Here is a 20972-nt window from a genome sequence, read left to right as displayed (position 1 = left end):
GGGGGTCCCTGTGGATGCTGGGATGGTCCTGGGTGTGCCAAGCTGGCCAGCAGCTCTCGTGGACTTGCACACCCACAGGCACAGAGGGAGCCTTTCTGGGTGCCAGCCCTGGGCGAGGGACCGTGACAATCCCTGGAGGCAACAGCTGAGCCAAGTTCTGAATGAGATTTTAGCCAAATCCGAGTGATTTTCCCTGGGGAGCTGCCGTGGGGTGACTGGGCAGCCCCCAGCCCTGCTGTGCACAGCCCCAGGTACCCGTTTCCTGGCTGCCCCGTGCCGTGCTGGATGGTGTGAGGGGCCCAGCACCCCCCTTCCCTGCAAGGTTGGGGGTGCCGGGCTGTGTCTCCACCCCCAGCGCAGCCGCCTGCGCCGGGCCCACACCTCGCCGTGCCGTGCCGTGCCGTGCCGTGCCGTGCTGCTCGGCCGGGTGTGCATGGACAGCGGGGAGCGCATTGTCCTCGCCGGAGAGTGGCGGCGGCCGAGTGCTCCTCCTCGCTCTCGCTGCCGCCAGCCCACACCGGTGCTGGTGCCGGGCCACGGGCACACACCGGGATGCTGCCGTACTGGCTGTGCCTCCCCAGGGCCTGCCGCGAGCGGCAGATGACGGTTTTTGAATGAAAAGTCTCTTTTGATGCCACTGGCTGGGCGCTGTCCGGCTGTCCTGCCGCGGGGAACAAGGAGGTGGCTGTGCTGGAGGAGGAGGGAGTTTGGCTCCCACCGTGGGCAGCACCGCTGCAGCCGGCCGGCAGTGGGGAGAGACCCCCGGTAACCGCGGCCACACCGAAAGGTAAGGGGCCATGGGGCAGCCCTGAGGGCCGTGGGGAGGGCTGCAGGGTGGGGACATGTTGGCCCTGTCCCCTGTCCCCCTCCATGCTTCCTGCAGACAGGCACCTGAAGCCGTGGGGACGCCGCCTGTGCCCGGCAGCGCCGCAGCTGTGGCACCGGCACAACCACGCCGGGTCTGACCCTGCTGTGCCGCGGTTTGCACCTCCACACCCCGGTGCTGCTGCGCTCAGCCGGGCCACGTGGGAGCCCCGCCAGTGGTGCCAAGGGTCCCGGGGTGTCCCAGCCCTGTCCCCGCTGCCCGCGGGCTCACCGGTTCCTCAACACCTGCTCCGGGCGCTGCTCCGGCACCTACGGTGGGGAGTTTCCAGCTGGTGGGTTTCAGTCAAGGGTGCTCCCACCGGGGGATCCCCTTCCCCATCTCCCGGGGCTGGGAGGGTCCAGGCCTCATCCTGGCATCACCTCGCAGCCGGCTCCCAGCCCAGTGGGACACGATGGCCTGTATGAGGGCGAGGAACCCAAAAGTGTTGGATTTAAGCCCACAGTCGAGGCTGTAGCTCCTCTGGACTCAGCGTGGTCCCTCCCGGGGCTGGTTGTCCCCTGCCATCAGCCCGGTGCAGGGACGTTGTGTGTGACCAGCATGGGGTTGCTGTTCCCGGGATGGCCCTAGCCCTGCCATGGGGACAGGGTGACACGGTGGGGCAGGCCCCAGGTGTCCCCAGGGGGCTTGTAGCCATGGGGGGGGGACACGGTGGCACGGGGAGGGGACACATAGGTTACACGTGGGCATCACAAGAGGGGCTCCTACGAATGGGGTGGGGGGACGGGGTGACCCCGAGGGGGGGGGCACGGGGGGACCCTGAGGTGGCCCAATGCTGCTCCGGATGATGAGCTGTGGCCGGTCCCTGGTGTGGTGCCGGTGTCGTGGCACCCACTGCCGCACCGAGTGACACCGGTGCCCGGTGATGCCGGTGCCGGGTGATGCCGGTGCAGCGCCAGTCCCCGGTGCTGCCGGTGCCGGTCATCGCTCCCGCAGTGCGGGGCTGGGGCCGATGCCAGGTGCTGCCGGTGCCGGGCGGGTCCCCGCGGGCTGCGGGCGGTGCCGGCGCCGGTGCCGGTGCCGGGGGTGGTGCCGGCGGTGCCGGTGCCGGTGCCGGGCGGGGCCCCCGCGGGCTGCGGGCGGTGCCGGCCCCGCCGCGGTATAAAGGGGCCGCGCGGGCCGGGCCGGGCTCACAGCGGCGGCGGCGGCGGCCGGGGCGAGCGGCGGCACCGGTACCACCACGGTGAGTCCCGGTCCCGGTCCCTCCTTCTCCCTCCCGGCCCCGCCAGTGCCGGTGCTGGTTCGGGGCGCCCCCGCCCCCGCGGCGCTATGAGACCGGCCGCGGCCCCACCGTCAGCGCGGAGCCGGTACCGGCTGCACCGGGGACTGGGGAAGGGGTGGGGGCTGTCCGGGGGGAGCTGCGGGTGGCGCGGGGGTCCCTGGAGCTGGCTCTGCGCCCTGCCTGCATCCCCTGCCTGCACCCCCCCACGTGTTCGTGCAACCCCCCTCACCTGCCTGCACCCCCTCACCTGCCCGTGCCTCCCTGCCTGCACCCCCGCGCTTGCATTGCCCTGCCCTGCCCGCACCCCCCTCCCCACGGCCGTACCCCGCTGTGCGGCTCTGCAGTCCCTGCCGCTGCCTGCCCCTGCTGCCTGCACCGCCGGTCCCCGGGTCCCCATCCCGCAGCGGCGTGGGGGGCCGGGTGCTGCCGCTCCTACTGCCAGGGGTCCCGCTGTGGCGGGGGGGGGGCTCTGGGTGGCCGTGCCCTGGGAACACCCCGGGGTCGGGTCCCCCATGTCCCTGTGCCCTTCCTTGTCCTCCAGCCTGGCCCTCGCCCGCGTCCCCGCTCGGGGGTGCTGACACCACGTGCAGTGGGATGCTTGGCCCCCCCCACCTCGCCCCACAGAGGCACTGGGGAGGTCTCACCCCCAAAGCGGTGACCGTCGAGGGGCAGGGTGGCCGTGGGGAGCTCTCGGCCCTGCCCTGACGCTGCCCGGTGTGTGTGTGTGTCCCTGCTCCCCAGATGCCAGTGAGCCTCTCCACGGCCCTGCGCGTCGTCGGGACCAGCCTCTTTGCCTTGGCGGTGCTGGGGGGCATCCTCGCCGCCTACGTCACAGGCTACCAGTTCATCCATACGGAGAAGCACTACCTCTCCTTCGGGCTCTACGGGGCCATTCTGGGGCTGCACCTCTTCATCCAGAGCCTCTTCGCCTTCCTGGAGCACCGGCGCATGCGGGGCGAGGGGCGGCCGGTGCGGCTGGGGCGCTCGGTAGCCCTCTGCATCGCCGCTTACCAGGAGGATCCCGACTACCTGAAGAAGTGCCTGCGTTCTGTCAAGCGCATCGCCTTCCCCGACCTCAAAGTGGTGATGGTGGTGGACGGGAACGGCCCTGACGACACGTACATGCTGGACATCTTCCACGACGTGATGGGCTCCGAGCGCTCAGGCAGCTACGTCTGGAGGAGCAACTTCCACGCGCAGGGCGAGGGGGAGACGGAGGCCGGGCTGCGGGAAGGGCTGGCCCGCGTCCAGGCGCTGGTGCGCGGCAGCACCTACTCCTGCATCCTCCAGAAGTGGGGCGGGAAGCGGGAGGTGATGTACACGGCCTTCCGGGCGCTCGGAGACTCCGTGGACTACATCCAGGTGGATGCATGGGCCGGGTGAGCGGTTGCAGGGCGGGGGGAAGGCAGGATGCGGGCAGCGAGTGCCCTGCCTGCGTGGCCGGGCAGAGGGGCTGCGGGCGGAGCAGGAGCAGCAGCACCCGGTGCTGGATCCAGGCCCACGCTCCGGCTTCAAGCCACTGGGGTTGGGGATGAAGAGCCACCAGGGCGGCCCGAGGGGTCGAGCGCTGCTGCCTGTGAGGGTTTCGCATCCCCTGCCCCCGGTTCGTGTCACCCCGCGGGTGCCAGGCCCCCCACCCCCAAAACACGTGGGTGAGGGGTAGTGGCTGGGGCAGGTCCCACCGTGGTGCGCGTGGCAGGGCTGGGTGGCCTTGGGGCAGCGATGGCCGGGCACCGCGGGACGCTCCGCTCCCTGCCACCGCCTGCCGGTCTCCGGAGCTCTGCCTCGTCTCGCCGGCCGCGGCTCGGGCTTGCCCGGCTGCGGGTTGGGCCGTCTGCCGGGGCGCGCGTGGGCGGCGGGGAGCGGGGCTCGACAGTTCCCTCTGCCCCCCAGGTGTGTGACTCAGACACGGTGCTGGACCCCGCCTGCACCGCCGAGATGCTCCGCATCCTGGAGGCCGACCCCCGCGTTGGCGGCGTCGGCGGCGACGTCCAGGTAGCCCGGCCTTGAGGGAGGGCACCCCGGGGTGGGGAGGGGTTTTCAGCGGTGCAGGGGCTCACATCCGTCCCCCTCCCCAGATCCTGAACAAGTACGACTCGTGGATCTCCTTCCTGAGCAGCGTGCGGTACTGGATGGCCTTCAACGTGGAGCGTGCCTGCCAGTCCTACTTCGGGTGCGTGCAGTGCATCAGCGGGCCCCTGGGCATGTACCGCAACGCTCTGCTGCAGCAGTTCCTCGAGGACTGGTACCACCAGACCTTCCTGGGCAGCAAATGCAGCTTCGGGGACGACCGGCACCTCACCAACCGCGTGCTCAGCTTGGGCTACCAGACCAAGTACACGGCTCGCTCCAAGTGCCTGACGGAGACGCCCACCCGCTACCTGCGCTGGCTCAACCAGCAGACCCGCTGGAGCAAGTCCTACTTCCGCGAGTGGCTCTACAATGCCCTGTGGTTCCACAAGCATCACCTCTGGATGACCTACGAGTCGGTGGTGACCGGCTTCTTCCCCTTCTTCCTCATCGCTACTGTCATCCAGCTCTTCTACCGCGGCCGCATCTGGAACATCCTCCTCTTCCTGCTGACGGTGCAGCTGGTGGGCATCATCAAGGCCACCTACGCCTGCTTCCTGCGCGGCAACGCCGAGATGATCTTCATGTCGCTCTACGCCCTCCTCTACATGTCCAGCCTGCTGCCTGCCAAGATGTTCGCCATCGCCACCATCAACAAGTCGGGCTGGGGCACGTCGGGGCGCCGGACCGTCGTGGTGAACTTCGTGGGGCTGCTGCCGGTGTCAGTGTGGGTGGCGGTGCTGCTGGGCGGGCTGGCCTACACCGCCTACAGCCAGGACCTCTTCAGCGAGACCGAGGTGGCCTTCCTCATCTCGGGCGCCATCCTCTACGCCTGCTACTGGGTGGCCCTGCTCACCCTCTACCTGGCCATCGTGGCCCGCCGCTGCGGCAAGCGGCAGGAGCAGTGCCGGCTGGCCTTCGCCGAGGTCTAGACGGTGTGGCCGCGCGTGCCGAGGTGACCGCTGCCGGTCCCCTCCTTGCCCGCAGCCAGTGCTGGGCAGCGCTGAGCGCGCCCGCCGCCGCGTTTCTGATCAAGTCTTGCTTTTTTTTGTTGTTGTTGTTGTTTTGGTTGTTGTTTTGTTTTTTCTAATTATTTTCAGGTTTCTCTACAAAACAGGCTGCTGGTCGGGGAGAGGCTGCTCCAGGGCTGCCTGTCACCAGGCTGGGCACAGCCTCGGTGCTGCGGGGGTGCCAGCAGCATGTTCCCCCCGCCCCCGCATGCTGTGTGGAGCGCTGCTGGCCACGCTCCCCCCACCCCGCCGCCGTGGCTGGGCCCTCCACCCTTCGGTGCTTTCTACGGGGACTTCATGGTCCCCCCCACCTCCACGGTGCTATGGCAAAACGGCCCCACGCGGCACCGTCTCTGGCACCGCTGGCGGATGTATGTGCAGGCACGTACCCACGGGGAGCCCCCACAGCTCCCTCCAGCCCCTTTCAGGGGGTCCGGCTGCCCCGGGAGGGCAGCACCTCCCTTCAGCTTTGCCAAAGAGCCTTGACCCTGGCATGCAGAAATTGAGGAAACCGGGGCTTGGCGGTGACACTGCGACCAAGCCCTGTCCCCGTCGTACCAACCTGGCCTCTGTCTAGACAGCGGGGAGACGCTGGGTTTTGGGCTGGGGCACACAGAGGAGGGTGGGGAAGAGCCGGTTCCCAACCTTTCCCCTCCCCTGGGGAATTCACCCGGTTGTCTCCCCTGGGCCCTCTTTTTTTCAGGGCTTAAAAACCTTTCTACGATCGAGCTTTTAGATTGTTTCGTTTAATTTAATATGAGGTTTTTTAGGAGACTTTTGTAGCTCTTTGGTATTCACACTTATTGCTAATTGTTTGTAAATCTATTTATTTTTTAACCTGCGGGTTTTTTTTCATATTTTGGAAAAGTCTGTTTTTATATCCCGATGGATTTGTCAAAATAAAAGACTTGCACAGAGAAAAGGATGGTGTGTGGGGAGGACAGCCCTGCCTGGGCTCGGAGGAGGTTCCTGCCCACCAGGACCCATCTCGCCTGGGTCAGCAGCCATGTTTGTGCCCCAGAGCTCAGCAGCTCTCAGAAATTAAAGTCACTGTGGGGGACAAGTGACCCAGGAAGGGCTGTGGGTGCCCAGACACAGGACCCAGCACCCTGAGGTGGTCCTGGGAATCCTCTGTATGGGACATGGATGAGGCTGGGGCCAGCCCTGGATCTCGCCAGCAGCAGAGTGGAGCTCCTGGCCACCAGCTTGAGCCCTCAGACCTTCTTGGGCACGTTGGTGATGATGGGCTTGGGGCGGGTTTTGAAGAGCAGCTTGGTTTTGATGAGAGCGGTGACAGCATAGTGGGCGTGCGGCTCTGCAGGCTCCGCCTCGCTGCCTCCCCGCTTCACCAGGACGGCAAAGGGCTTCTCCAGCTGCACCACCCTCCCGTAGAGGATGTGGTGGCCCACGATGAGTACGGGGACCCCCTGGAGAGAGCCAAGGTGGAGGGTGAGGGTGGGCAGGGCCCCGGCTGCTGGGGTTGTGCCCTGGTAACGTGGCAGGGGGCTGCCTCACCTCCCGGGTGTAGTGCAGGTCTCCCAGGAGGCTCCCCTCCAGCCCGCCGCTCTGCCGGGGTTCAACCTCGCCCTGCAGCTCCAGCAGCACCCACTGTGCCAGGCCTCCGGCCCCACCACTGCAGGTGAGAGAGGCGGCTTCACCCAGTGGCTCTCCAAGCCTGCCCGGGGGATGCTGCTGGGGGCAGGATCCGGCCCCCCCGGGGCCGTGTCGTCTGCCGTGGCCTCACCTGGAGATGACGATCTGCACCATGCTCCGGGCCCTGCAACGCACCGGCAGAGACATGGTCAGCGCAGGGGGCCGGGGCCCCTCCAGGCTCTGCAGCTCCCCCGGGCCCCACAGACCCCCAGACTCCCCCCTCCAGCTCCTCCCGGGCACCCCAGACTTCCCTCTCCAGGCTCCACAGACCCCCAGACCCCCCATTCCAGGTCCTGCAGCTCCCCCGGGCCCCACAGACCTTCAGACTCTCCCCTCCGAGCCCCACAGACCTCCAGACTCCCCCCTCCAAACCCTCCAGCTCCCCCCCCCCCGCCGCCGTTGCGCGGGGCGCTGGTGCCCTCCAGCGGCCTCCGGCGGTGCGGGGCGGGGGCCGCCGGGGCCGGGCCGCTCGGTGGGCTGGGCCCCTCCCGTCTCCCACTCCCCACCCGCACCCCCTCCCCGCCCCGCTCCTGCACCCCCGTCCTAGGCCGGAGCCTCCTCCCGGCAGCTCCCGAATCTCCCGCCGCGCTCCGACTTCCGCTTCCGGTGACGCGCCCGCCCCTCCCGTCGGGTTACGGAGCCACTTCCGGTTCCGGTGCGCGCCGCGCGCACGTGGGGGTCGCGCGGGGCGGAGCGGCGGCGGGGCCCGGCCCGGTGCGGGATGGGGGAGTTTGAGGTGCACCGGGTGCGGTTCTTCGGCCTGGTGCCGGCCGGCGTGCGCTGCCTGGCCTGCCAGCCCCGCGGCACCCGCCTGGCCCTGGCCCGCACCGACGGCGCCGTCGAGGTCTATAACTTCGCCGTCAACTACTTCCAGGAGAAGGTGAGGGGACCGGGCCGGGCCTTGCCGAGCCGTACCAGGCTGGTCTGGGCCGGACCGGACCGGGCCGGGCTCTGTCGGACTGTACCGGGCTATACCGAGCCGTACCGAGCTCTGTCGGGCTGTACGGAGCCGTACCAAGCTCGGCCAGGCTGTACCGGGTCGTACCGAGCTCTACCGGGCCGTACGGAGCCGTACCAGGCCGTGCAGCGGGGTAACGGGCATCCCTCCCCAGGTCATCCCTGGGCATGACTCCCGGTCGGTGGAGGCTCTGTGCTGGGCGGCGGGGGACCGGCTCTTCGGGGCCGGCCTCAACGGGGAGGTCACCGAGTACGACCTGGCGCGGCTGTGCGCAGCCCGCTCCGTCGATGGGTGTGGGGGGCCCATCTGGAGCATGGCGGCCAACAGCAACGGCACCCAGCTGGCGGTGAGTGCGACCGGGACGGGGACCGGGATGGTTCTGCCATCCCCGGAGCAGGGGTGGTGGAGGGAGAGGGTCCGTCCGTCCCACCGGGGCTGACCCCAACCCTCCGGCAGATCGGCTGCGAGGATGGCTCGGTTAAACTCTTCCAAGTCGTGCCTGGGGGGATCGAATTTGAGCGGAATCTGGACAGGCGGAAAGGTGAGTCCAGGAGGGCTTGGTGCTGCGGCGGCATCGTCCTTCCGTCCCTCCCGTCTGTCCCAGTGACCGAGGGTCTGTGAGTCCCCGGGGTCAGGTCAGGAGCTTCCTTCCCCGCAGGCCGCATCCTGTGCCTCTCCTGGCACCCGTCAGACACTCACATAGCGGCCGGCTCCATCGACGTCCTTCGCGTGTTCGACGTCTGTTCAGGTAACTCACGCTCCGAGGGGTGACCCCGGCCCTGTTCTGCGCCCCAGGGACCCTCAGCGCTGGCACATCCCATGCTTTGAGCAGGGGATCCCAACCATCCTTCCCCTGTCTCAGGCCAAACGGTGCAGAGGATCATGGTGAACTACCACGTGCAGAAGGTGAAGCGCGAGTGCGTCGTGTGGAGCATCGCCTTCCTCTCCAGTGGCACCATCGTCACCTCGGACTCCTTTGGGAGGGTGCAGTTCTGGGACCGGGAGAGAGGGACGCTGGTGGAGTCCCACACCGTCAGCACCTCGGCTGTCCTCTCGCTGGCCGTGTCGGAGGTAGGGGAGACCCCACCGTGTCCCCTCAGGGCTGGGCTGGAGGCACTCAGGGGCGAGGCAGCCGGTCCCTGCCTGCCTCCCGGCGCTGCCCTCTCATTCTCCCTGCTCTGCTCCCACAAACCCCATCCCCATTTCTCTCGCCAGGAGGAGGACAGCATCATCGTGGGCACCTCAACCGGGGCCACCTACCAGTTCCAGCTGCTGCCAGTGAAGGCAGGCAGCCTGGAGAAGCGCTGGGTGCGGACGAAGCCCTTCCAGCATCACACCCACGACGTGCGAGCTGTGGCGCACAGCTCGACGGCGCTCATCTCGGGGGGTAGGACTGGGCGCCTTCACGAGGAGGGCTTGGGTCTCTGCCCCCCGCGCCCGGTACCGATTTGGCTGATTTCTGCTTGGCTTCCAGGCCTGGACGCCCAGCTGGTGATCCGCCCATTGATGGAGAAGATGCAGAAGAAGGGCTACGACGCAGCGCTCCGCAAATTCACCTTCCCCCACGTGAGTGCCCCTCGGAGCAGGGTCTTGTGCCTGGCGAGGCAGGCTGGCAGGGCTGGCTCTTCCTGCGGGAGAAGGCTGGCCCGCTGGGTCCCCTCCCTGGCCCTGGCGCGTCTGGAGGCTCCTGCCATCGCACGGGTGAGGGGGTAGGAGTTGGCAAGCTTGTCTTGCTGGTCCTGCTGGGTCTCCATCTCCCTGTTCCCATCGGACCCAGTCCTTCCTCTCCCCCGCCCTGGAGTCTCCAGCACCCCGGGGCATCTCGGCTTTGGCCCAGCCCTTTCTGCTGTGTGGGTTCATGACAGTCTGCCCATTCCTGCACGCAGCGACGCCTCGTCTCCTGTGCCAGGAAGGCCCGGCTGCTCCTTTTCCAGTTCTCCCAGCACCTGGAGCTCTGGAGACTCGGCTCTACCGATGAGACCGGTGAGTCGCAAAGCCCCAGTGCGAGCCCTGTGGCAGAGCCCGCGCTGCCTGCAGGATTTCAGTCATGAACTGTCCTGCTGCTTGGGCAGCAGCGGGGGTGGTTTAGTCTGAGCTTCTTCCTCCCCACAGCCCTGCGCTGGTGTGATGGCCGCGGGCAGGGCTGCCTTTCCCAGCCCCTGGGCTGCGCAGTCGGTGTGAGGCTGTGCTCGCGCTTCCAGCGGAGCTGGGCCGGGCCCTGGGGAGTTCAGCCTCGGGTGAACCCTTGGGGAAGGGTCTGGCGTCTCCCTCAGGTGGTGCTTGACAGCTCCGGTGCGGTTTTCTCAACAGTCAGTGATGTGCCGCGTGTTTTTTTTTTTTGTCATCCCAGGAAAGGACGGCGAGGTCCTTCCCTTGTGCCGCATGCCCGAGCACCTTGTGCAGCTCAAGAGCAAGGTAGGGCTGAGCTGGGGCCGGGCGCCCGCCCTGGCACGTGCCCCTGCGCTCTCCCTCAGAGAGCTGAGCCGTGTGTGCTGGGCTGCCGGGGGAATCTCACGGGCCCCGCTCAGCCCCTTTGCGTTCCCAGGGTCCGGAGCACATTTACTGCAGCTGCGTCTCGCCCTGTGGCAGCTGGGTCGCTTATTCCACGGCCTCCCGCTTCCACCTCTACCGCGTGCAATACGAGGGCAACGGCGTCAGCATTAAGAAGGTGAGGAGGGCGACGGGCCGCCCCGCTGCCGGGGACGGGGGGATGGGTGGCTGTGGTGTCCCAGGGGGGTGCCATGGCCACTGTGGCTCGCCGGGAGTGAGGGTGGCAGCGGGAGGTGACTGCCAGCGCTGGTTTCTCCCTGCTTCAAGGTCCCCAAAATGCCCAAGCTGCTGCTCCCAGCCTACCAGCTCCAGTTCTCCTCTGATTCCAGCAGCCTCTTCGTTGCCTCTGCTCGAGGCTCTGTCCACGTCCTCCAGCTGCTGGAGCCGGGGGGCTGCAAACACCAACACACGTTACGGCCGCCCTCAGGTTCGGGCTGGTGGGGAGCTGGGGAGGTGCTGGGGGTCCCTGGGCTGCACGTCCCCTTCCTGCTGTGGGTGCAGAGGGGTGTGCGGGGCTGAGCGTGTACCCCCTTTCCTGCCCTGGGGAGTGTGGGTCCTTCCCCCCTCCTCCCCAGCAGCCTCTGTCCTGTGTTTGTGCCGCTCTTGTGGCCTGACACACATAGGGGAATGGGGTGCCCGGGTTGGGGTGGGGGGATGAGGGTCTGGATATCCCCTAGGGAGTGGGTCTGAGGCTCCTTGCAGGCCCAAGCACCCGTTACAGTGGGTGGGGATGTTTCCACAGGGTCCCCCGAGGCCGTTTACCTGCTGGCGTCGAGTGCAGACGGGCACTGGGTGGCTGCTGTCAGTGGGGACTGGGCCATCCACATCTACAACCTGAAATGCTTCAAGGTAGGAGCAGATCACAGAAGTGATCCCCGCTGCCCTCCTGCCCGGGCTGGGTGGGTGACGGTGGTCCCCTCCCCAAAAGCATCCCCAGAGCAGGGCCGGAAGTGGGTGTGTGGGAATGGGGGGGTTGGAGGTGGCCCCTGTTGCTCCTGTCAGCGTTCTGTCCTCCCACCTTGCAGCACCACTGCTCGGTGCCCACCTACAGCTGTGCAGTGACGGCCCTGGCCATCCACCCTGTCACCAACAACCTCGTTATCGCCTACTCCGACCAGCAGGTAGGAGCTTTCCTGGTTGTAGACCTCATGGCCTTGGCCCGGCGACTCTCTCCCTGGCCTCGGGGCTTCTGACCACACAGGGAAGCCAGCTGGCCTTCCCCGGTCCTAGCAGGAGCTCGTGGCCTGGCTAGAGCTGCCCGTGTGCCGGCGTGGGGGTGATACCAGGGCAAACCAAACCTCACAAGCCGCCCTGTCTCTCCAGCTGTTTGAGTTCAGCATCCCCGAGAAGCAGTACACGGCCTGGAGCCGCACGGTGCAGAGCTGCGGGTTGCACCGGGTCTGGCTGGAGAGGGATTCACCCATCACCCACATCACCTTCAACCCCAAGAACCCCTCACACATCCTGCTCCACGACATCTACATGTTCTGCGTCCTCGACAAGTCCCTGGTGAGCCCGTGGGCTGGGGCGGGAGGGCTGGGTTTGTGCCCAGGGCATCTCCCCTGTGTGGCCACGCCGGGAGCGGAGGGAGGGGAGTGTGGGGGTCCGGGCAGCGCTGATGTGTGCCGTGCGCTCTCATCGCAGCCTCTGCCAGACAACAGTGCCCTCCTGATGAACCAGGGCACCCTGAAGCAGCTCCCGGAGACGGCCAGGAAGCGGCAGCTCCACGCTTTCAAGATCTGTAAGAAGTTCCAGGTGGGTGATGGTGTTGCTGGGTGCGTGCTGGGGGGGTGCCCAGTGGCTCCCAGTGCCGTACCAGTGCGCAGACGGCAGAGCAGAGCTCGGTCTCGGTCCCTGTCGTGATGCAGCCGCTTCCCTGGGCGCTATCCTGCAGCGTGCAGCCCCAGGCACTGCCCCTGGTTACGGCGAAGCCGGAGCTGGCTGCAGGGCAGCTCTGCGTGGCCAATCCGGGCCAGCCCCCACCTCCTGCCCCCTCCCTGCCCCACAGCCCCTGCTCTTCGCGGATCTGTTGGACGAGAACTGCCTGGTGATGGTGGAGCGACCCATCATGGACATCAAGACCCAGCTGCCTCTTCCCATCCAACAGAAGAAATTCGGCACCTGAGAGCAGAACGAGCCGCTCCAGCCGCAGAAACTCCATGCGCTGCTTTCCCAGGGCGCTGTAGGAGGAATAAAACCTCCTGTTCTGTACGGCTGCGGGCTCGGGGCTTGTCCTTGCCCTGCGGGGCTCCCTGGTGTCACAGGAGCTGGCCACCTCAGGGCTCCCGTGCCCATCCTCCTCCTCCTCCCAGGGCTGTGGAGCCAAGGTGTCACCCCACATCTGCCTTCTCGCCGCCGGGCAGCGTCGCGCCCCGGCTCCGCACCTCGGGAGAGGCCCCGGCTCCCCAGACCGGAGCTGGCAGCTGCGTACTGGTGGGACTGGGGTGGAGCGGGGTCCCTCTGCCAAAGCCGGGCCCTTCTCCAGCCCTTCCAGTAACACCAGTATCCTGTTCCCAGTTTGTGCTGGGCCCTCCCCTGTTAGTCCTGGAGGGTGGGGGGGCAACAGCAGGGCTGGGCCTGGAGGGAGCAGGATTTTGGGGTGATGGGGGGATCACCCCATGTTCTTTCCCCCTTTACTGAGGGGAAATGGAGAGCGGGGCGGGAAAGGGCGCGCTGGGCGGGGCTTCCCCGCCCCTCCCTCCAATCCCAGCAGAGGCGCTTGTCCGCTATTGGTCGCGCCGGCAGGAGGGGTGGGGCGTGTCTAGGCCCCTCCTCCCCCGCCGCGCAGAGCCTACCGCAGCGCGCCATGCGGGCGGGGGGGGCGTGGTGTCTCGACCACGCCCCCTGCCCTCCAGGCCACGCCCCTTCTCCCCGGTCCGCGGCGGCGGCGGCGGCGGCATCGGCATGGCCGTGTGGACCCGCGCCTGCAAAACCGGGCTGCTGGAGCTGCTGCTGCGGGAGCGCTGGGTGCGGGTCGCGGCGGAGCTGAGCGGCGAAGCCTTGAGCCTGACGGCGGAACCGGGAGGCGGCGAAGCGGCGGTGCTTAACGGCGTGGTTAACGGCAACGCGGAGGCGGCGCCCGGTTGCGTGCGGAGGGTGCGGGTGGTGAAGGCGGAGGCGGGAGGGCTCGGTATCAGCATCAAGGGAGGTCGGGAGAATCGTATGCCGGTGCTCATCTCACGTATCTTCCCGGGGCTGGCGGCGGAACGGAGCGGGGCGCTCCGTCTGGGCGACGCCATCCTCGCCGTTAACGGCGTTGATCTCCGGGATGCCACCCACGATCAAGCCGTCCAAGCGCTGAAGCGAGCCGGGAGAGAGGTCATCCTCGAAGGTACCGCCTCGCCCCGACCCCGGTACCGGCCCCCGGTGCTCCCTCCCTCCTCTCCCGGGTTTCCCCCCCCCCCTGCCCCATTACCGGCTCCCACAACACTCCCCTGCCGCTGTCACCGGCCTCCCGGACCTCTCCTTGGGCCCCTTCTCCGGTTGTGGGACCCCACTTCCCCCACCCCTCTCGAGTATCCCCTCCAAAACCCCCAACCCCGGTGCTGGGTCCCAGCGTGCCCCTGCCTGGCACAGGGATAGGGACAGGGGTGTCCCCTCCCAGGCTGGGGTGCTCCTGCTTGAGGCGGGATGGGGACCCCTCCTAGCTGGGGACAAGGATGGGTCACCTCTGCTGCTGTGTCCCCTCCTGGGACAGACCTGGAGTCCCCCAGCTGCAGTGTCCCCAGAGCACAGGCTGTCCCCCATGTTCGGGGTCAGAGCTGCCCCCTGGGGTGGCTCCTTGTGCCCCCCGAGTCCCCAGCGAGGGCTGTGGCTCCCCGGGGGGTGGGTTTGGGGTCTGCCCGTGTCCCCGCGGGCTCCGTGCCCACAGCCCAGCTGGTTTGGGGCTGTCCTGGCCGAGCCACCGGCTCCTGCCCAACCTGTTCCCGGCAGCCCGACAAGCTCAGGCAGGACCCGCCTGGCCCAGCGGCACGGGGCTCGTGCCATGGGGCACCGCGCCCCGGGCACCCCTGAGGACACAAACCCCCCGTGCCGTGGGTCAGGGTGGCATGTGGGGCTGCTCGGTGGCTCCGGCGCCTGGTAGGCGCTGGGCTGACCCTGGTGACGAGGGCTCCTGCTTGCCCACCTGCTCCTGGTGGGTGGGTGGGCTCTGGCGTGGACGTATGTACGGGGTGGCCCTGTGTGGCTCGGTCGCAGTTGGGGTGCTGTGGGGGCCGAGGCAGAGCTGTGGCGTTGGGCTTGGTGTTTAAACCAGGGCCACCATCAGAGCGGCAAGAGTTCCCACAGGATTCACCGTCCCCCACTGTGTCCTTCCCCTCGCTCCCATCCCGCGCTGCTCGGCTGTTTGATCCTGTCCCCCAGGAGCTCCGGCCCCGCGGTGTGTTTGTCCGTTTCCGCCACGGGCACGAGCGCCACAGCAGCCGCCCCTTCCCCTCCCGCCGGCGTCAGGGCCGCGGGGCTGCTCGTCCGACGGCTGTGGCTGCCCCCCAGCCTGGCGGGACGGTCTGGCCCCTGGCTGGCATCTGCGGGGCTGGGGAAGACCTTGGCTGCACCGTCCCACCCCGTCCCGCCTTGCCAGCCCCCGGAGGTGCCACCGCTCTGGCAGACTGGGCAAGTGCCAGGGCTTCACCGGGGCTCCGGGCCGGTGGTGGAGCATGGGAGCACTGGTCCCACGCCGGCACCCTGGTGGGGCTGGCAGCCCCCTGGGTTTGGCCATAGGGACCCGCCCTGGGCACCTTCCTCTTGGGGTGCCTGCAGGCACCCGGCGCGCTGGGGGAAGGGAGCCCTTCCGCCTCGGCAGGGGAGCTGTGGGCCGAGCTGCCGGCCGGCGGGCGCATCGGCTGGCCGGGCGCCGGCGAAGGGGAAGGCCGGTTGCAAAACCCGACCCATGTGCAAACTTTGGTGTTTCCCCTCCGGGTGCCAGTGGCAGGAGGGTGCCCCCGGCCCTGCGGATGGACGATGGCGTCGGGGTGGTGCATGGGGGCTCGCCGGCGAGGCTGGCACTAACCCGGCGTTGCCGTGCAGCCGGAGCAGCAGCCTCGCTGCGGCAGGTGGGGCGAGGGGTGCAGACGGCGGCCGGGTTTCCTTTGCGGTGAGCGCGTAGGCGGGGCGGCAGCGGCTGTGCTGGGACGGCTGTGTGCCGGCCGCCAGCTCGCCAGAAGCAGAAGGGGTGGTTGCAGGTGCCAGTTTTGCACCCGCTGGTATGAGGGGCTCCACGCTCCTGCGCGTGCTGTAGCTGCGTCCCCCCGAAAGCAGGGAGCCGGCTCTGCTGCCGTCCCCACGACAGACACGGTCTGGTGCATCCGCTCGGTGCTGGGGTGCTCTTCCCCGGTGGTCCCAGCCACCACTGAGAGCCACCACGGTGGCCACGGCCCCGCCGAGCCCACGCTCCTCCGACAGCACCCGGCTTGGCCTCTTGCCCTCCTGGCCCCGGGGGTTCTTGGCAAGGCTGGCCCTCCAGGCGGTGGTTGGTGAAGGTTGGCACGGGCACTGCAGGCTGGCTGGAGGGTGCCGGGCTTGTGGCCAGTGCTGGAGGCAGCTGCCCACATCTGGCAAACAGCTGCCGAGCGGCCCCGCGGCGCTGCCCTGCCTGGCCAGGCAGCGGGATTAGGCGTGCATGGGGACGGCAGTAATCCCGGGATCAGCGCAGCGGGAGGCTAATATTAACTCGTTTGCTGCCCGCAGCAAGGACAAGCGCCTCGTGGCAGCACGTCCCCACCGTGCTGCTCAGCTCAGCAAATCTGGCGGGAGGGCGGGGGGCCGGCCTGCCTGCTCCCCGTCCCTGCCGGCATCTCCCTGCCTGCACTGCAGGCAGGCGTCAGCCTCCGTGGCGGGGGGATCCCCTCCCGCTCCGGCAAAGCGCCGATGGGCCGGTTGGCCTGGCTGGGCTGGGTGGTGTTTGGGGAGGGACGGTCCAGAGGGAATTGCAGCCGGTGCCTCCTTCCTTCCTGCCTGGCCTGGAGAGGAGCGTGCAGCGGGATGTCCTGGCTGCAAACCCTCCTCCTCCTCCTCCTGGGATCGGAGGCAGGCCGCTGGCAGGCGTGAGCGGCAGCGCGGGGTCAGCCTGCCGTCAGCGCCCGCGGCGCTGGAAACTTGGCCGGTGCCGTCCTCGCGGTGCGGCGGCCGGGGCGGCTCAGGATGGGCTGCAGCCTGACCTCCTGCCCGGCCCCATTGTGCTGCGCTGTCGCCTTCCCCTTCCTACGCCCGCGCCGGCTGCCCGTAACGGGGATGAGCCGCCAGCGCCTGTCTCCAGCTCGGGGCATCTCCGTCGTGGGGCAGGGTGGGACCCTCCGGGCCATGACCCCGTCCCCAGGCCTTTCCAGGTCTGCCACACCCCCCCGGGGCGGGAGGGCAGGGTACCCCCTTTCCTGTCCTCTGCCTGCTGCCTGCCTGCAGTACAAGGCTGGAGGGGTGAGTTCAGCTCCCTGGGGCTGGTGCTGCTGGAGGGGGGGGTCCTGCAGCCCCAGAGGACTGGCTGGCATGTGGGGGGTGGACACAAGACACCCCCTTGGGTTTCAGGGCTGTGGTATAGGGGTGCAGGGCCCCTGCCCAGCCCTAAGCTGACGCCCCCACTCCCTCCCACAGTGAAGTTCATGCGGGAGGTGACCCCCTACATCAAGAAGCCATCACTGGTGTCAGACCTGCCGTGGGAGGGGGCCGCCCCGCAGTCGCCCAGCCTGAGCGGCAGCGAGGATTCGGGGTCCCCCCAGCACCAGGGCCCCCGCGATCGCAAAGTGATCCCCCTGAAGATGTGCTTTGCCGCCAGGAACCTCAGCATGCCCGACCTGGAGAACAGGTGAGGGCAGGGGCTGCCCGTGGCCCCCCCCCAGCCTGGCGGTTGTTGGTGTGGGGGAGCCCCCTTCCCACAGACCCCCCTGAGGACTTCCCGCTTTCCCCTCTGAGCCGTGAAAGGAAAGTCCGGGGGGGTTTTGGCTGGGGCCAGGGATGTGCCGTGACCCCCCCCCCCCCCAGTCCCCGAGGGTGGCTGGCAGCTTCCCGTCCCCACAGAAGTGGGGTCCTGCAGATCCCCCTGGCTTTGCCTGCTGGCAGGTCCCTGGCACGGCCGGAACCCCAAACCAGTGCGGCCAGTTGGCTGGGCAGGGACCCGCTCAGCCGAGCGCTCCTGTCCCACCCGGCGCCGCGTCCCCTCGCAGGCTGATCGAGCTGCACTCGCCGGACAGCAGGAACACCCTGATCCTGCGCTGCAAGGACACGGCGACGGCGCACTCCTGGTTCACGGCCCTGCACGCCAACATCACCGCGCTGCTCCCCCAGGTCCTGGCGGAGCTCAACGCCACGCTGGGCATCGGCGGCGGCGGCGCGGCGGCCGGCGGCAGGGAGGTGAAGCACATCGCCTGGCTGGCCGAGCAGGTATGTGCCGCCGGGGCTGCACTGAAAATGCTGTTCTGGGGGGGGAAAAGGCACTGCCCGGCGGGGTTGTGGTTGCAGCCGGAGAGATATGCTGCTGCCGCGGGCACCGGGCTCTGCCGCGCTCCCGTTCCCCGGCTGTGCCCCGGTGAAGGCAGCACTTCCTATGCCCTCAGCTCCTGCTCCCGCTGGGATTTTCCAGCTGGAGACGCTCCTCATCCCATCGCTTTTCCATGAATTCACCACCCAAGAGCCACAGCCTGCCTGGGCACTGCGATGAGCAGCGGGGTCCCCCAGGGGGGCTGCTTCCAGCTCGCCCGCCCTCAGCAGCACCTTGCCCAGCTTTACATGGATGCTGCCGAGAGCCCGGCAATGCGGAGCCGCTGGCTTGGGGTCTAGGGAGCGGGGTTGCCTGGTTGCCCGCAGCCCTGGTGCCCCTCACTGTGCCCTCCTGTCTCTCGCAGGCACGGCTGGACGGGGGGCGGCAGCAGTGGCGGCCAGTCCTCATGGCGGTGACAGAGAAGGACCTGCTGCTCTACGACGGCATGCCCTGGACCAGGGATGCCTGGGCCTCCCCGTGCCACAGCTACCCGCTGGTGGCTACCAGGTGGGCCAACAAGGGCTGGATCTGGCCACCTGTGTCCTCCGGGGACCGGCTCCCCTCGGCTGCATCCAGCTCTTCTGCTTGTGCCTCTTGCCAGAGCAGCGAGGGGAGACCCTGAAACGCCATCGCCCCCCCGACCCCCCCTCCATCCATTTCCCCCTCAGGCTGGTCCACTCAGGCTCGGGCCGCCGCTCGCCCGCGCTGGGCTCGGAGCTGACCTTTGCCACCCGGACGGGCTCTCGCCAGGGCGTGGAGATGCACGTTTTCCGCGTGGAGACCCACCGCGACCTCTCCTCCTGGACACGCGTCCTCGTCCAGGGCTGCCACGCCGCCGCCGAGCTGATCAAGGAGGTGTCTGTGGGTGAGTGCTGGGGTGGTGGGGGGACACCCCTGGGGGCTCCCCCTTTCCCTCCCCGGGGTGGGGCTGAGCCGTGCCGCTGCCCGCAGGCTGCACGCTGGGCGGGCAGGAGGTGCAGCTCTCCATCCACTACGAGGGCGGCTTCACCATCTGCCGCGAGGAGCCAGGCGGCAGCGTCCTCTTCCGCTACCCCTATGAGAGGCTGAAGATGTCGGCGGATGACGGCATCAGGACCCTCTACCTGGATTTCGGGGGCCCCGAGGGGGAGCTGGTGAGGAGGGGGCAGCCCCCGGGCTCACCCTGGGGTTCGGGGTGGGGGTTCTTCTCCCACTTCCCGCCATCCCCGCAGCATGGCGGCTGCCTGCACCCACTGGGAGCGAGACCCCGGTGCCCCCCCTGGGGTTTGGCGTGCCGGTGAGGGGGGGCTGACACCCTTCTTCATCTTCCTCCCCCCCTCCCTACAGGCACTGGACCTGCACTCCTGCCCCAAGCCCATCGTCTTCGTCCTGCACACCTTCCTCTCGGCCAAAGTCACCCGCATGGGGCTGCTGGCGTAGGTGGCCTCGGCCCCCACCTGCCTCCCCCTTCCCCAAAACCAGCCAGGGAAAGCAGGGGGCTGCCCCCCCCCCCCACTCCTCCTGCCCCACCAGTGCCTTGCCGGGGTCAGGCCCCGCTACCCCGAGAGCCAACAGGGATACATAGGACGGCTGCCCCAGGAAGGGGGGGGCTGTGAGCCTCTCCTGGTCCACACCAGTGGTCCTGGCCCCCCCCAGCCCAAAGAGCGGGGGGGCTGGGGCACAGACACCAGCTTTAATCCCCCTGGGCCTGAAGCCATCGCTGATCTCACCGCCTGTGCCTTGGAGCGGGGCGAGCCCGGCCCTGACGCCTGGGGGACCCCCGGTGCCCCCCCTCCATGTCTGAGGGGACCCAGCGCCCTCCCTGCCTTGGGGCTCCCCCCAAAGTGGGTCATGTTGTCCCTGCGTGGGACGGGGTTGGGGGTGCGAGGCCCCCCCGCCATTGCTGCAGCACGGGGTTCTCCTTGCCCTGCTCGAGGTGGGGGGGAGGGCACACTTGTCTTACTCGGGGTGCTCATGGGTACAAAGGGGGTGTCCTGGGGTGCTCGTCCCTGTGGCCCGTGCTGGGGTGCAAGCAGGGCCCCCCCCCCCTTCCCGCTGCTGGGGCAGGGTGCAGCAGTGACCCCCCCCCACCCTCCCAAAGCCAGAAAACAAACGGTGTGTCTCTGCTGCCCCGGGCAGGGGGGCTGGGGCTGCCCCCCCTACTGCCCCCCCCCCCCCCCCGAGCTGCGCTGCCCCCCAAGACGGGCAGGACGTGTAGATTGATGCACTTTTGCTTTTTGTACTTTCCCTCACACCCCCCCCCCCCCGCCACCGGGGAGGGGGGGCAACTCCCACATCCCGGGGTGCTGGGGGGAGCCCCGGGGATGGCAGGAGCAGGACCCCCCCACCCAAGGGCTCCCCCTCCCGGCTGAGGCCCCGTTACCCCTCAGCCAAACTCCTCTGCACATTTTTCTGCTTTCTGGGGGGGCTGCGCTGGCTGGGGGGGGTCCTGTGGGGTGCCAGCCCGCAGCCCGGGGTTGGAGCTTGCACACACGCACTACAGGTCCCGCCCCCCCCCCCCGCCCCCCCCCAGCCCTGGGCGCCGCACACCCCTTCTATTTTTGTATTCTTTGTAAATCGCTATTTATATCAGATATTGCCTTTTCGGGGGGCTCCGAGTCTCACTCTGGGGGGGTCGGGGCAGGCTGGTGGGTGTCACGGGGTGGGGGGGTGTCTGCTGGTGGGGGCAGTTAATTCCCAGTACAGCACGTGTGTGTGTAGGGAGGGGGTGCGCGTGCACACACACAGGTGTTTTGGGGGATGTACGTAGGGGGTGTGTGTGTGCACACATACAGGTGGGTGGGGGGGTACATGGGGGTGAGTGTACACACACACACACACAGGTGTTTGTGGGGTGTGTGTGTGTGTGTGTGGGGAGTGTGCACATGCACACATAGAGGGTGTGGGGTGTGTACATGGGTGTGCGCACACACACACACACATACAAGTGGAGGGGGGAGGGGGGGCGTGTGTGCACCCACACACTGAGCCCTTGTAGGCGTGTGCACACGTGCGGGGTGTCTGTAGTCACACGTGTGTCCGGGTGTGCCCACGCGTGCCCCGTGGGGGGGTGTGTGTGCGTGTCTGTGTGTGTCTGTCTGGTCACTGCCGGCCCGGGGGGCGGGGCGCGGGGCGAAGGGGGCGTGGCCAAGAGAGACCCCGCCCCTCGACGCGGTGCC

At 68.4% G+C, this 20972-nt stretch overlaps 4 protein-coding genes across 6 annotated transcripts; 3 read left to right on the top strand and 1 right to left on the bottom strand.

Annotated features, from left to right (window-relative positions):
* The first annotated feature begins 2822 nt into the window (after positions 1–2822).
* HAS3 (hyaluronan synthase 3) lies at positions 2823–5664 on the top strand. Its single transcript, XM_074839502.1, has 3 exons — positions 2823–3467; positions 3999–4100; positions 4184–5664. Exons 1-3 carry the CDS (start codon positions 2847–2849, stop codon positions 5105–5107), a joined length of 1647 nt encoding a protein of 548 aa, XP_074695603.1. The 5' UTR covers positions 2823–2846; the 3' UTR covers positions 5108–5664.
* A 331-nt stretch (positions 5665–5995) lies between these two features.
* On the bottom strand, positions 5996–7454 carry CHTF8 (chromosome transmission fidelity factor 8). Of its 2 annotated transcripts, XM_074839682.1 has the most exons (4): positions 7375–7454; positions 6930–6962; positions 6701–6818; positions 5996–6612 (listed from the first exon to the last, which is right to left on the bottom strand). In XM_074839682.1, the coding sequence occupies exons 2-4, from the start codon at positions 6950–6952 to the stop codon at positions 6400–6402; spliced, it is 354 nt and encodes a 117-aa protein (XP_074695783.1). In that variant the 5' UTR covers positions 6953–6962; positions 7375–7454; the 3' UTR covers positions 5996–6399. The 2 variants fall into 2 exon arrangements, with proteins under 2 accessions (XP_074695783.1, XP_074695782.1); XM_074839681.1 differs by lacking the exon at positions 7375–7454 and having other exon boundaries at positions 6930–7075.
* A 42-nt stretch (positions 7455–7496) lies between these two features.
* On the top strand, positions 7497–12557 carry UTP4 (UTP4 small subunit processome component). Of its 2 annotated transcripts, XM_074839679.1 has the most exons (16): positions 7498–7718; positions 7951–8142; positions 8253–8337; positions 8455–8544; positions 8659–8867; positions 9012–9183; positions 9271–9362; positions 9683–9779; positions 10147–10211; positions 10342–10464; positions 10614–10773; positions 11089–11195; positions 11372–11467; positions 11670–11855; positions 11991–12101; positions 12355–12557. In XM_074839679.1, the coding sequence occupies exons 1-16, from the start codon at positions 7560–7562 to the stop codon at positions 12469–12471; spliced, it is 2061 nt and encodes a 686-aa protein (XP_074695780.1). In that variant the 5' UTR covers positions 7498–7559; the 3' UTR covers positions 12472–12557. The 2 variants fall into 2 exon arrangements, with proteins under 2 accessions (XP_074695781.1, XP_074695780.1); XM_074839680.1 differs by lacking the exon at positions 8455–8544 and having other exon boundaries at positions 7497–7718.
* Positions 12558–13214: 657 nt separating this feature from the next.
* Positions 13215–20394, top strand: SNTB2 (syntrophin beta 2). The gene is made up of 7 exons (XM_074839814.1): positions 13215–13677; positions 16932–17142; positions 17501–17717; positions 18179–18321; positions 18483–18679; positions 18766–18947; positions 19141–20394. Exons 1-7 carry the CDS (start codon positions 13251–13253, stop codon positions 19231–19233), a joined length of 1470 nt encoding a protein of 489 aa, XP_074695915.1. The 5' UTR covers positions 13215–13250; the 3' UTR covers positions 19234–20394.
* The last annotated feature ends 578 nt before the right edge of the window (positions 20395–20972 follow it).

The sequence above is a fragment of the Strix aluco genome, chromosome 14 (genome assembly GCF_031877795.1).
Source record: "Strix aluco isolate bStrAlu1 chromosome 14, bStrAlu1.hap1, whole genome shotgun sequence".
Taxonomy (NCBI): domain Eukaryota; kingdom Metazoa; phylum Chordata; class Aves; order Strigiformes; family Strigidae; genus Strix; species Strix aluco.
The sequence above is the reverse complement of the archived record's forward strand: the minus strand, read 5'-3'. Positions and strand labels throughout refer to the sequence as shown.

What these genes read in the sequence shown, in the direction of transcription:
- SNTB2 (XM_074839814.1), top strand. Translation starts at nt 13,251, where the DNA reads ATGGCCGTGTGGACCCGCGCCTGCAAAACCGGGCTGCTGGAGCTGCTG. An exon ending in GAGAGAGGTCATCCTCGAAG is followed by an intron (nt 13,678 to 16,931) that starts GTACCGCCTCGC and finishes TCCCTCCCACAG; the next exon opens with TGAAGTTCATGCGGGAGGTG. An exon ending in ATGCCCGACCTGGAGAACAG is followed by an intron (nt 17,143 to 17,500) that starts GTGAGGGCAGGG and finishes GTCCCCTCGCAG; the next exon opens with GCTGATCGAGCTGCACTCGC.
- CHTF8 (XM_074839681.1), bottom strand. Translation starts at nt 6,985, where the DNA reads ATGTCTCTGCCGGTGCGTTGCAGGGCCCGGAGCATGGTGCAGATCGTC. An exon ending in GTGCAGATCGTCATCTCCAG is followed by an intron (nt 6,819 to 6,929) that starts GTGAGGCCACGG and finishes TCTCACCTGCAG; the next exon opens with TGGTGGGGCCGGAGGCCTGG. An exon ending in ACCTGCACTACACCCGGGAG is followed by an intron (nt 6,613 to 6,700) that starts GTGAGGCAGCCC and finishes GGCTCTCTCCAG; the next exon opens with GGGGTCCCCGTACTCATCGT.
- HAS3 (XM_074839502.1), top strand. Translation starts at nt 2,847, where the DNA reads ATGCCAGTGAGCCTCTCCACGGCCCTGCGCGTCGTCGGGACCAGCCTC. An exon ending in ACTCCGTGGACTACATCCAG is followed by an intron (nt 3,468 to 3,998) that starts GTGGATGCATGG and finishes TCTGCCCCCCAG; the next exon opens with GTGTGTGACTCAGACACGGT. An exon ending in GCGTCGGCGGCGACGTCCAG is followed by an intron (nt 4,101 to 4,183) that starts GTAGCCCGGCCT and finishes CCCCCTCCCCAG; the next exon opens with ATCCTGAACAAGTACGACTC.
- UTP4 (XM_074839679.1), top strand. Translation starts at nt 7,560, where the DNA reads ATGGGGGAGTTTGAGGTGCACCGGGTGCGGTTCTTCGGCCTGGTGCCG. An exon ending in GAATCTGGACAGGCGGAAAG is followed by an intron (nt 8,338 to 8,454) that starts GTGAGTCCAGGA and finishes CCTTCCCCGCAG; the next exon opens with GCCGCATCCTGTGCCTCTCC. An exon ending in TCGCCTACTCCGACCAGCAG is followed by an intron (nt 11,468 to 11,669) that starts GTAGGAGCTTTC and finishes CTGTCTCTCCAG; the next exon opens with CTGTTTGAGTTCAGCATCCC.